This window comes from Chrysochloris asiatica, unplaced genomic scaffold, assembly GCF_000296735.1.
Source record: "Chrysochloris asiatica unplaced genomic scaffold, ChrAsi1.0 scaffold00048, whole genome shotgun sequence".
NCBI classification, from domain to species: Eukaryota; Metazoa; Chordata; class Mammalia; order Afrosoricida; family Chrysochloridae; genus Chrysochloris; species Chrysochloris asiatica.
The window spans coordinates 11796783-11810040 of NW_006408566.1; the positions used below are offsets into that span (position 1 = coordinate 11796783).

Below are 13258 nucleotides of genomic sequence, written 5' to 3' on the forward strand. Positions count from 1 at the left end.
TGAGTCACTCGAGGTCTCAAGTGGGATTTAAACTTGGGTCTGTTGTATCTAAGTCTTTACTACGTTGTACTCACCAGCTGGATGTGAATTTCCTAAGATGAAAAAAATGCCAGTGGGACAATATTTCCAGCCAAATGGCCAGTCACCCGGCTCTTGGATTTGCCTTGATAAGGCATCATGGCATCTCGGCATCAGAAGGCACATGGCAGGGCTTTGCTAGTCAATCTCCTAAAAACGATCTCCCCTGCATTCCAAGTTAACCAGATCAATCTTACTTTGTTTACCTCAGAATGACCCAGAGCTCAGCTGACTCTGCTATCAGTTGATACTACACTTCTTGAGTCAGATTTTAAACCTAGCACAGAGACCATTTTGTTCTCTGGTGAGGACATCCCAATAAAATACTACACCCTCTTAACTCCTCAACAACACCAAAAGTTGTCTTTCTGAAATCAAGAGCATTTTGTAGTTAAAGAAAAAAAAAAAAGACATGAAGAAACAGCAGCTTAGTTTGCTTTAATATCCCCAAACACCTGTGTGAATGGGAACATGTTGCAAAACCAGGCAGAGATATGTACGTCACACTCGGAGGAAAGAACTGATTGGAGAGAAGGCACCAGAAATTGAATTGCTGCATGACATGTAAACAGTAAATGGGGAGAAAGATTCACTAAGGAGAAAGGAACCTGTACTGTCATCCCGTCAGCACGTCCTAAGGATGGAAAATGGTCTTTGTGGGTGATGAAAAACCTCCATCTCACATTGCAGTGTAAACAGTACCTGGTACCAAGGAGACAAACACCCACACAGCAGCAGTGCATTAGGATGTGAATAGGAAGGGACGGTACTATAAGCCCCGGGTCCTCTTTGCCATAGGGCTCCCATAGGCATCTTAGTTGGCAGCGCCTTGTACATGCACCATTCATAAATAACTCGTTGGTGGAAAGACCAAATCCTAGAAGGCTGGGTAAACACATTTTGTTTCTGTCCATGCTCTTCAATCAGATGACTTGGATGTGTGCTGGGGTGGAGGGACGTACCACATCAGCCCATCTTCTTAGGTGATAACAGTGGGTGCCGTGCGTCCTGTCCTTTCCTGGAGTTGAGACACCTTCAGAGCAATGGAAATAAGGGGGGCCAGCATGACCTAGGGAGACACAAAGAGAAGCACCTTTCCCAGCACTGGCTCTAAACACAGATCCGTAGTCCCCACCCGACCTCGCTTCTGTGCACCCAACTCATACTAACTGCCTACTCTGATGTCTCAAATGAAAAACCAAACCAGACAAAACCCACTGCTATTAAGTTGATTCTGAACTGTCCCATAGAGTTTCCAAAGCTGTAAATTTTTATAGAAACAGACTGCCTCATCTTTCTCCCTCTTAGCAATTATCAGCTGAGTATTTAACCACTGCATTACCAGGGCTTCTTCGGATGTCTCAAAGGTTTTTCAAATTCTACATCTACAAAGAAACACATATTCTTTTCCCCAAACTTAGCACCAGCATTCCTTTGTGTCAGTGAATCGATACCAGTCTATTAGGTAAAGCAAGAGAACAACTCTTCTCCTCCTTTTATTAACTCCTTTTATTAACTGAGTAAAAATCCACAAAACATAGGATTAACTATTTTAAGTGAACAATTCTGTGTTATTTAGAACATCTGCAATGTTGTGTAACCACCTCTAACAATTTCAGAATAGTTTCATCATCTGTAAGAAAAAATCCATGCCCATTTAGCAGTTACTACACATTCCCACATTCGGTACCAACTCGATGGCACCTAACAAAAACAATAACACATTCCTACCTCCCCTCGGCTCCTGGCAACCACCAGCCTGCGTGTTTCTATGGATTTACCTATTCTGGATATTTCATATAAATGGAATTATACAGTTTATGGCCTTATGTGTTTGGCTTCGTTTATTTAGCATAATGTTTTCAGGTGTAGAAGTTCTTGACACCTTCCTTCCTTCCATTTTCCTTGCCCAATCCATCAGCAAAACTAAGTGACTTTTACCTTCGGAACATCACTCACTGTCACCTACTTCTCCTCTTCTCACTGCCTTAACTCTTGCTAAACCAGCATTCTTTTTTATTTTTTTTGCCTGAAACACTAATGCTCCCAAAACCCACTTTGAATCCTCCAATTTATGTCCCACACGGTAATCAAGAGATCTTTTCAAAATGTAACAACCTCCATCAACTCTCCTCCTTAAAACACAATTTACTGCTTCAACAAATAGTTTATTTTTTTTTTTTATTGAACTATGGCTCTAGTGTAATTGTCCATTTCACAGATGAAAAAACTGAGACCCACAGAGGTGAAGTATTTGACTAAGTGATTCAATGGCAGAGTCAAGAATGGGATGTTTTCTATTGACCAATGGTGCTTTCCCTCATGTAAATGTCTACCATCTTTTACCTAGATGAAAGACAGAGCCAACCCCATGTGCTGACCATACCATCTGACATTCCCCTTGGGACTTGTAAGGTCCTAATAAAGTGCTGAAGCAGTGGCCCAGATGTTATGGAGTACCGAAGGACTCTTCCCAGTTGGAATGGTAGTCCACCAGGACTGACTTCATGAGCAGTCACACCTTTTAGTGCTGTCCCACCCCACCCCACTAGGACTCTCGTGAGGGGGAGGGAAAACAACGTATTTTTCATTCATTACTTGTATCTACCACACATGTGCCAGGTATTCACATTGAAGATAGAGACAAGTGCAGTTCCTTTCCACCTTTTCTCATTACCATTCTGTGGATCAACGATACAGACCCCACTAACTTTGGTTTAAGTTTGAGGGATGCCTACAACCCAAGAGAGACCTGCAAAGATCAAAGCTGGAGCCTGGCCATGAAAAAACCTGTACAGATGAAAAGCATTTTCTCATTTCTCCCTTTTTGTAATAAAAATTATTATGATTTAAAAAAAAAAAAAAAACACAACCTTTATCACAAGCTAACGCTATGAGACAGACACTGGATTTAGCATTCTATATCTGTTGTTTTCTTAAATTCCTGCACCACTCTATGAGTATTATTCTTCCCATTTTATAGGAAAAGCAATCAAGCCTTGAAATACATTACCCAGGGACAGGTAGCTATTAGCTATTAGCAGGAACAGAATTTAAACCAAGATCTGACTCTAAAACCTACGTACAAAATGACTACACTAGGGGTTTCCAAGTAAGTTTATTGTTGTTGTTAAAGTGCCGTTGAGTCGGTTCCGACTCATAGCGACCCTGCACAGGATTTCCAAGGCTATAAATCTTTACGGGAGCAGAACGCCTCATCTTTCTCCCGCGGAGCAGCTGGTAGTTTCAAACTGCTGACCTTGCGGTTCACAGCCCGATTCGTACCAAGTAAGTTTAGCAGGATTTTAATTTGATGTTAGATGAAAAGAGACTGTGGAAAAATAACAGGTATCTGTACTGCAAGTCTTCTCAAAATCTCTAACATGTGCTCTGTGTTGTGAATGTCGACCAATTATTTTTTTGGGCAAGGAATATCATTGCAGATGTCAGAGAGATCTTGGCTGAAAGCAGAGAATACCAGAAACATGTTTACCTATGTTTTTCATTGACTTTGCCAAGATATTCAACTATGAGGATCATAATAAATTATGGATAACATTGTGAAGAATGGGAATTCTAGAATGTTTAGTTGTGCTTCTAACAACATGTACTGTTAGAAGAAACCCTGATGGAACAGTGGCTTCTTACAGCACTCAGCTACCAACAGGAAGGACATGAGTTTGAATCCACCAGCTGCTCTGCAGGAGAAAGATGTGGCCGTCCACTTCCATAAAGATTTACAGCCTTGGCAACTCTATGGGGCAGTTCTACTCTATCCTACAGGGTCACTATGAGCCGTAATTAGCTCAATGGCAGTGGCTATGTATTGTGAGAAGTCGCTGGGTTGGTCAAATGGTTAACACACTCAGCTGTTAAGTTAAAAGTCGAAGGTTCAAGTCTACTCAGGAGTAGTTGGCAAGTAAAGCCTAGCGATCTACTGGCAAAAAATCAGCCACTAAAACCCCATGGAACACAATTGTACTCTGACACACATGAAGTCTCTTGAATCGGAGTCAACTCTAAGGCAACATGCTGATTTTTCACTTATTTGTTGTGAATTGCCAAGAAGAGGCTTATGTAACATACAAACGTTTCCTAAACATTTTCTTTTGGGCCACAAAATTCTACCTAGGGAGTAACTGCAAAATTCTTCCCTGTGTGTCACTACTTCCCCTTTGACTCTTCTTTTTTGGGGACTGGCCTCATCATCAGGGTTCTTATAAAAAAAGTCCTTAGGTGGGGTTGGGGAACCTAAACCACAGGCTTAGGTTTTCGGTGAAGAAATCTCTTGTTGTGACATGGAACTGTTTCTCCTCTACATCAAATCTAAAACTAGTGTGTGTTCTGGCCGGGCTGGTGATCAGACCAAACAAAGCAGCAAATGATCAGCGACAGACCACATCACCAGATATGTTGATTTAGAGATAGTTCTCCTGAGTCTGCCACTTACTAGGCAGGTGAACCTGTGAGGTCTTTCATCTTTCTTTGCCTCAGTTTCCTTATCTGTGTGTGTTAGGGATAATAATGGGGTCCTGGTGTAGTGCTGTGGGCTTATGCACTGGACTGCAAAGTCAGTTTGAGCCACAGGGTCTCCAGTTCAATCTCACCAGATGCTCCTTGGATATACTATACTGGGTCACTATGGGTCAGAACGGACTCTACGACACTTAACAACAACAACTCCATTTAAGGATTAAGTGATGGGCTTATGTGGAAAATAGCTTGGCAAATAGCAAATCTCAGATACTTGTTAGCTCTTTCTGTTGTTAGGAGGTATCGAAAGAAGTATGGAGAAGAGTGAACATAGCTGGAAGCATGTTTGATCATTGGAGAAAAGGACTGATGTAACACAGATTCAACGGGACCACAATCATTCCCTCTGACCAAAAGGACTCATAGAGCACAGGGCTGGGGCATTACCTGGGGGTCCTGGTAGATTTTAGCCATATCCTTCTCATAGCTGTCAATGTACAGTCTAATGGTTGCCCCCGCACTGCCAGTCCCACTTAGTCGGAAGATGATGCGAGAACCATCTGCAAAAATGAGCCGCAAGCCCTGGAAAAGATAAGCAGAGATTTTTTTTCCCCTCACATGCTGGAAGTGATATTGAAGGTTGGCAAATTATGAAGGGTCCGTTTGGAGACTTAATTTTATCCATACTGAATCAATTGGAGCATTAGATCCTTGATAAATGGCAGCAATTGAGCCTCATGAATCTACCTTCTGTCAACCTCTTACTGCATGCAGATAGTGGAGGCTTAGTTAATGCAGGAGAAGCATTCCCAGGGTCAGGTTGGAGATGTGATCCCTGTGATGTTATATGACACGAGGCTTTCCCTCCCCTCTCCACTGCTCTATGATTTATGGACTAGCCATTTTAGTTTGAAGCTTAATAAATAGACCCATAATGCTGTGAGATACAGAGATCCCATCTCCAGATCAGGAGGGTAATATGGTACATTAAGAGGATGCTGATCTGCACCTTCCAGCTAGGGAGGCCCAAGTGAAAGAATGGGCTGAAACCAAAACAGAAGAGGTTTCAGGTAGACAAGAGGATTAATGCTTTGTGAAAACATTAGTCCTCTCAAAAAGAGAACAGGTAGTCCTATGTCCTATATGGCAGAGACTATTCTGAGTCTATTATCCGTGACTCAGTCATCAATCTCCCACCAATGCCTGATGACTCCAAAAGAGGCCCATATGGTGTGGTACCCAGCCCAGCCCTGCTTGTTGCTGCCCTCCTTTTCCCTCCCTGGCAGCATCTCTCTTCCTCAGAGATCTTGCTTCAGAGCCAAAGGACTTGTGGTTCCATGGCCTGAGGTAAGGGACAAAACAGTGGCCTGAGGACTTTTGGGCTTTATGAGTCTATTAATTCTTCCATGAAAAGAAGAGCTTTATAGAACTCCAAAGACTGACTAGAAGGAGAGACACTACTCATAATCTGCTGTTCATCATCAAACCCCACCCAGAGTTTAATTAGGTCATTAATTAGCTGGGCAAGCCAGTTAACCTCACTGGGCCTTGGATTCCTCATCTGTAAATCTATAAAATGCGAAACATGGGCTAGATCTTGGATCTAGTCTGTCTCAGTCTATAATTCTGTGCCTCTTGAGGATTTAAATGAAAGAAAGAAATTATGTGCTTTACTGTCAAGATCTTTTTATTAAGAAAATTCTCTGATTTTAGATCTTTAGCACAAGTGTCTTACAGATGATTTGCCTGCCTGCCTGCCTTCCATCAACAAATATTTATTGAGTGTTTGGCATACTGGGCACTATTCTGGGACTCTGCTTATAAACATAACATCTTGTCCTTGAGTTGCCCATGGTTCAGCAAGAAAGACTGAAAATGTATAGGCAATAATTTGCTCAAGTGGTAAAGTGCTCCAATGGGAGTAAGCACAGAGCACCACGTGACTATATGAACAACTAATCCAAGTTGTTCCTCTTGAACAACTAATCCAAGCTTAAGGGCCAACGATGACTTCCTAGAAGGAAAACTGAAAGCTGTCAACAGTATCATGGTGAATTTAGCTAACACAGAGCAAGGAAGTGTTCCAAGTAGAGGGAAAAGCATCTTCAATATCAGAGATGAGAGAGACCTCCTAATGGTTCAAAAAATAGGCGAATTGAAGAGTAGGAGAGAAACATGGGGAAGAGGAAGCTGGAAGGGTAAGTCAAGGCCAGATCATGGTTGTTGTTAAGTGACGTCAAGTCGGTTCCAACTCATAGTAACCCTGTATAGGGTTTCTGAGGAGTGGCTGGTGAGCTTAAACCACCGACCTTGCAGTTCAAACAGACTCTGTGGTTCAGCACATTAATCCACAGCACCACATCAGGTATTCACTGCATGTACCATATTGAGGGCAGGATTTATTCAGTTCCATATATCCACAGAACCAAGTGCAGTGGGGCTTCAAACAACAGGCAACGTATTTTTATGCAAACTACATAGACATTATGTATATTTTTTGCCAATCAGGCACTATTCCCTGCCCTCAGGTGTTTTTATAAGTATGTTGATTTTTATGTGTTAAATTCTAGCTCTGGAAGGCTCTAGAGGCATAAGAACAATTTTTTACATTCACCTAATGCCTTGAAAATTCCATAGCATTTGCACAGCCAGTTTTGACTCATTTGAGCTTCATGATATGTGAGGTAAAACAAGAATTATTATTTGCATTTAGTCAATGAGGAAACAGAAGCATAGTGAAAAAGACTTGCCCAAGATCACCTACCTGCAACACAGGGAATCCAGACAGAATCGAGATTATCTGATATTTGTTCTAGGACTCTTTCCTCTACCCTAACTTCCTAAATCCCAATTTCCATCAGCCTTCATTGTTGTTGTTATGTGTTGTCAAGTCAATTGCAACACATAGCAACCCTGGATAGTAGGGTTTCGGAGGAGCAGCTGGTGAGCTTGAACCACTGACCTTGCAGTTCAGCACATTAACCCACAGTGCCACAGCCACTGAAAATCCTACAGCACACAGTTCTACTTTCATACACATGGGGTTGCCATGAATCAGAATTGACTTGATGACAATTAGATGATTCGGGAGCCAAGCCCTCTGATTATTCAGAAAACACGTCAGATAAGTCATATTGTTGTTGTTATTCTTAAGTGGCATCTAGTCGGTTCCAGCTCACAACGAGCCTGTATAGGGTTTCCGAGGAGTGACGGCTGAGCTTGAACCACCGACCTTGCGGTTCAAACCGACCTTGTAGTCCAGCGCATTAATCCATAGTGCTGTACCAGGACGCAGCCTTCCTTAGCTCCCTAAATCAGAACAGCATTGTTTGGGAAATGCAGTGTCTTACTCCGCACTGCTGTTAGAAGTGTGCTGCAAGTAACACGCTGTAGATCGTAACAGGTGTCTTTTCAAAGTCTATGAATGACTTGTCTATTTTTTCCCGTTTTAACAAATTGCTGTTGTTATGTGCCGAGGAGTCGGTTCCAACTCATAGCGACCCTTCATAGGGTTTCCGAGGCTGTAACTCTTTACGGGAGCAGAAAGCCTCATCTTTCTTCCGTGGAATAGCTGGTAGTTTTGAATTGCTGCCTTGAGATTAGCAGCCCGATTCATAACAACTATACTACCAGAGCTTCTTTTAGAAATTAGAGGATATGAAAATTTCTATAATAATGTCGCTCTCTCGCTGCTATCCTGATCCATTCTCTTGAGGCAAAAAACAAAGGGGGTTGACATCTAAATCAGCAGTATCCTCTCACTGTTTAGTTTCTGGGTCTCCTCTATGCATATACACTGAACACTTTAACTTGCATATCATTCCTGAGAGTTTAAAAATCCCTCTGGAATCTAGGTTAATAATTCCAAAATGAGGGCATAGGGAATTGCATAGAACCAGGGCAAATATCATTTCCCCACTAGCACAAATGAGAATCATGTGTGACTCAGCAAAGACACAGTTGAGAATAACTGCCCTAGAGATACAAAAGACAGCAAACAGCAAATGACCAAAGGGCCTTGCCTTTTTAAACGTGAGACTTCAAAGATGAAGCTCTTTCTGGGTTCTCCCTCCCACATACCATCTGTTCCTACCTGATTTCGGGAAATGCTTCCATCCACTGGATCACTATACTCAAAGTTATCTGCTTTCTCCACGGTGTAAACTTTGTCACCTACTGAAAACTGTTTCCCCACAAAGGAGCGATCGGACATCAGGGCCTCCAAGTCCTTCATCATTTTGTTTGCCCCATCAGCTTCCACCTCCTCATAATCATACCTAGAAGAAATCATGAAGTTGAGGCCCTTGGGCTGAGTTCACATCATGCAAAGGTATTTCAGCCCCTGACTTCACAAGACACTGGCAAATACATACATGAGCTTGTCAGTCACTGGGGACAGATCAGGCTAGGAATGGAAGAAGGGCTAGAAAACCACCAGCATGCAGGATTTCCGGAGAGTTAGGAGCTTCTGAATGAGCAGAAAACCCCCATCTTGGCTTTTCCACAGAATCAAGCTTTAAAGAGCTTCAAAGGCTTTTGAGAGATACTATCTAATATTTAATCACCACATCCTGAGGAGGCGAAATTAAAAGCAACATTATCACTAGAGAACTCTGTATAAACAAGCAAATGACTCCGGCACTTCTCTCCTAATGCCTGTAGCTCTTTCAGCTGAATATTGGGACTACTCCCCATCTGGGATCTGACTGAGGCTGCGGAGATTTTGGCTAAGGAGAGTTCCAATCTCCACAGGAGCTTCTGAAAATGAGGCCAAGTTTTCACTGACTAGATGAAGGGGCCAAACCCTAACTCTTTACATCTGAAATGCCTCCATAGTTTCTGCAAGAACAGATTCTGGTCCAAGGACTTTGGATTCAGTCTGACAGGGGAGATCCGTGTGTGAATGTGAAAGGGCCTGAGGGGAAGTACATCACAAATTAATTCCATGACTTTTTTTTTTCCGCTTCAAAGACTGTTCTTGACATCTTTCTTACGAGGCTAAAGAGTCTCACAAGTGGCTTTTCTTGACCTAGTGACATACACCCTCTTGAGAGAGTTATTTTTGAGAGACTCAGGCTAGCAGAGTCTATATTTATTTGCAATAGTGAAACAAATATGGTATGTGCAAGGTGACACCTCTGAGACATGAGAAATACCAGGAATTAAGGCCAACCTACTCTGGCTCCAGGATTCTATGAATCAAGGACAAAATAGTCCCCTTAATCTTCAAGTCAGCTCTTTTCCCCAGTTAAAATGATAAACAGCAAGAAATTACAACCAGGTGTTTGTGTTTTACATCTGTGACCTTTGGGTGTTCAAGGGAAATGTTCTATAAATCCTAGGCACAGAGGGGTGTCATGGAAAGATTCTGGGCTTTGGAATCAGACAGAACTAGCTATGACACCAGCCTCTATTGTGAGTAACTTGTAACAATGGGCAAGTTGTTTCATCTCTCAGAATCTCAGTGGCTTCATCAATAATAGTTTCGGGATGAATATGAAATAATGTACACAAAAGAGCATTTAACAAAAAGCACTTTTTTAGATAAATGGAAGATATTATGGAGACTCAACTATTCATAAATGCAAGTTCTAAGGACTTTATTTGAAATACTTGTTTAGTAGTGATGTTTGAAATGAATAGGTATATATTATAATTGTTTACAAATGGGCACTTCAAGAATGACCCTATCTCTGAGCAATCCCCCTAAGTTTACTCCACCTTTCACTGACTCATTCATCCATCATTTCAAAAACTATTTATGCAGCGTGGTGCTGCAGGGTCAGCACTGGACTGCAAGCCACAAGGCTCTATATAGGGTTGCTATGAGTCAGAACCAACTCAACAGTGCTTAACATCAACAACAACTATGAGTTAGGCATTTGGTGAAACCATGGCATGTTTTTGCTAGTGTGGCACTCTAGACTACCAATGGCTCATTATTGCCTTTCTGAATTCCAGCTTTTAAACAGCAGAGGTTCTTGCCTTGGTTCCCAGGTCAATTGTATCATTGCTGTTGTTGTTAGTTGTCAATTAGTGAACCCATGCACAATAGTTTCAGATTATGGTGATCTATAGGATTTTCACTAGTTAACTTTTGGGAAGTAGATCACCAGGCATTTCTTCCTCATCTCTTCATCTGGAAATCTGTTCAGAAATATGCAAGCAATATGCACTTGAGGTATTTGAACCTTAGTCTCCTGCAAGGAAGGTCAGAATTCTACCACTGAATAAATTTTGACTATGTTAACTAATTTTAGAAGCCTCTTTTTTATGGATAACATAAAACTTGACTTTATCTCAAGAATTATTTGTTAAATCCTTAATTGGCAGAGGCTGGAAAAAGTAGACAGGAAAGAATTTGTAAGCAAGAGAATTCTTGCCTATGTTCCCCCCCTACCTCCTATCCCAGCCTGGCTGTGGCTTACCTGGTAAAGAAATTGCGGCCATACTTTTGCCAGTGATCTTTCAGAATGTCCTCCACACTCTGCTTGCGGGTGGCTAGAATGGACAGCCAGGCCAGGACAGCCCAGAGCCCATCCTTCTCACGGATGTGGTCAGAACCTGGCAGAGGGAAGCAAGCAGCTATGATAAACACGATTCCTCTAATATACTTGAGAATTATAACCCTAGTATACAAAAAAAATAAGCAAGCAAAAATTTAAAAATAGATAAAACCAAAACCCCATTGCTATGGAGTCAATTTCAACTCCAAGTGACCCTATAGGACAGAATAGAACAGCCCCATAGGATTCCCAAGCCTGCAATCTTGACAAAGCAGTCTGTAACATCATTCTCCCTTAGAGGGCTGGTGGGTTCAAACCACCAACCTTTTGTTTAGCAGCCAAGTACTTAACCACTGTGCCACTAGGACTCCTCAGTTAGTCTGTGTGGTTGTTGTTGGTGGTATTAAGTGCCATCGAGTCATTTCTGACTCAGAGTGACCCTGCATAGGGTTTCCAAGGAGTGGCTGGTGGGTTTAAACTGCTGACCTTGTGGTTACCAGTCCAATGCTTATCCCACAGTGCCACACCAGGAGCCTGTAGCCCCAACTAAAGAAGTCACAAACTTTACTGAGAACTCAAATCCATGGTTAGAATCACATATTGAATTATGACACAGAATACTGAAAAGATATGGATACTTCTCCATGTAATTAATACATACATGCAAGTGCCAATAAAAATGTTAGTGAGATCATTTGTTGTTGTTGTTGTGTGCCATCGAGTCGGTTCCGACCCATAGCGACCCGGTACAGGGTTTCCGAGGGTGTAAATCTTTACGGGAGTAGAAAGCCTCATCTTTCTCCCGCGGAGCAGCTGGTAGTTTCGAACCGCTGACCTTAAGGTTCGCAGCCCGATTCGTAACCACTACGCTACCAGAGCTCCTTAGTGAGATCATTTAGTGGAGTACTATATATCAATTATAAAGTACAAAAGTGAGAGAAAAGGAAAAAAATCTCAATAAGCAACACAGCAAAAGAACTGAGCCTCCATTATGAATTTCCAATAATTAAAATAGTCCGGTAGCCCAGTGGAACAAAGGAAAGAACCTGGAAAAGACCCAAATACATACCAGACTTGGGAATCGGGTATGTGTCAAACCTGCCAGAAAAGATGGATTACTTTTCAATGGTGTTTGGGTAACTGGCTAAACAGTTGTTAAAGAACTTTCTGTTTTATCCTTACTAAACGCTATTATCAAAAGGAATTCCTAACGGATTACAAATTCAAACAGAAAGCTTGTAAACCTTTAAGAAGATATAGATGAGTATTTTTTAAGTCTTGCTTGTGATAAACACATTTAAACACAGAACTCGTAAGGGGGAAAATGGATCTATTTGTCTACTTTCAAAACTAGTATTTCTAAACACGTACAAAAAAACTACCACAGACAGATTAAAAGGCCATCAACAAACAAACAAACAAAAGCAACCCACCTTTCCAATGTATGGTAGCTGTTTAGTATACTTAAGATAGAAAAACAACATGCATGTTAATAAAAAGAGGCCAAACCTCAATAGAAAAACATATGCAGGATATAAATAGACAATGCATACTGATAACCAATTAACAGAATAAAAAGCTGCCATCACTTTTAAGAAGGGAAAATGAAGCTAAAACCATATGAGAAACTGCTATTTGCTTAACAAATGGCCAAATATTTACAAATCAGAGCACCCAGAGTCAGAGAAGATGTCAAGGAAATAGGATTCCAAAGTGCTGCTAGCAGGAGAGGACACTGGTACAATCTGCTGGAAAACAATGTGGCCAAAAGTATCAAAGTCTTGAAAATGAACCTCAACCTGGTTCTAACAACTCCCATTCTAGGACACCTTTCTTTAATCAACAGGGATTGGTCAAAATCTGACCCATCTGACACATCTGTCTCTTGCTAACAGCCTTGTCAAAGTCTTTATCAAAATTAACAAACTGTCTTCTCTGGATGTGCTTCTCTGCTGGCTTTTTTGATAAAAGAAAATGGAGACATTTTTCCAATGGCTTTATGTGGAACAGAACTCTCATTATTTTGTTACCTTTGAAGTCATTATTCTGAAAAAATATACATATATATAATATATATATATGTTGTTGTTAAAGTGCCGTTGAGTTGGTTCCGACCCATAGCGACCCTGTACAGGGTTTCCGAGGGTGTAAATCTTTAAGGGAGTAGAAAGCCTCATCTTTCTCCCGCGGAGCGGCTGGTA

General features: G+C 41.5%; 1 protein-coding gene across 2 annotated transcripts in view; it reads right to left on the reverse strand.

The window, feature by feature from the left end:
* Positions 1–503: 503 nt before the first annotated feature.
* PGM1 (phosphoglucomutase 1) overlaps positions 504–13258 on the reverse strand; it is a 90410-nt gene continuing 77655 nt past the window's right edge. For both annotated transcript variants that reach the window (XM_006862464.1, XM_006862463.1), the window contains exons 8-11: positions 10980–11115; positions 8645–8828; positions 4999–5133; positions 504–1147 (exon numbers count right to left, since the gene is read on the reverse strand). In XM_006862464.1, the coding sequence (XP_006862526.1) occupies positions 1058–1147; positions 4999–5133; positions 8645–8828; positions 10980–11115 (545 nt within the window). In that variant the 3' untranslated portion in view covers positions 504–1057. The remainder of the gene's footprint in view (positions 1148–4998; positions 5134–8644; positions 8829–10979; positions 11116–13258) is intronic.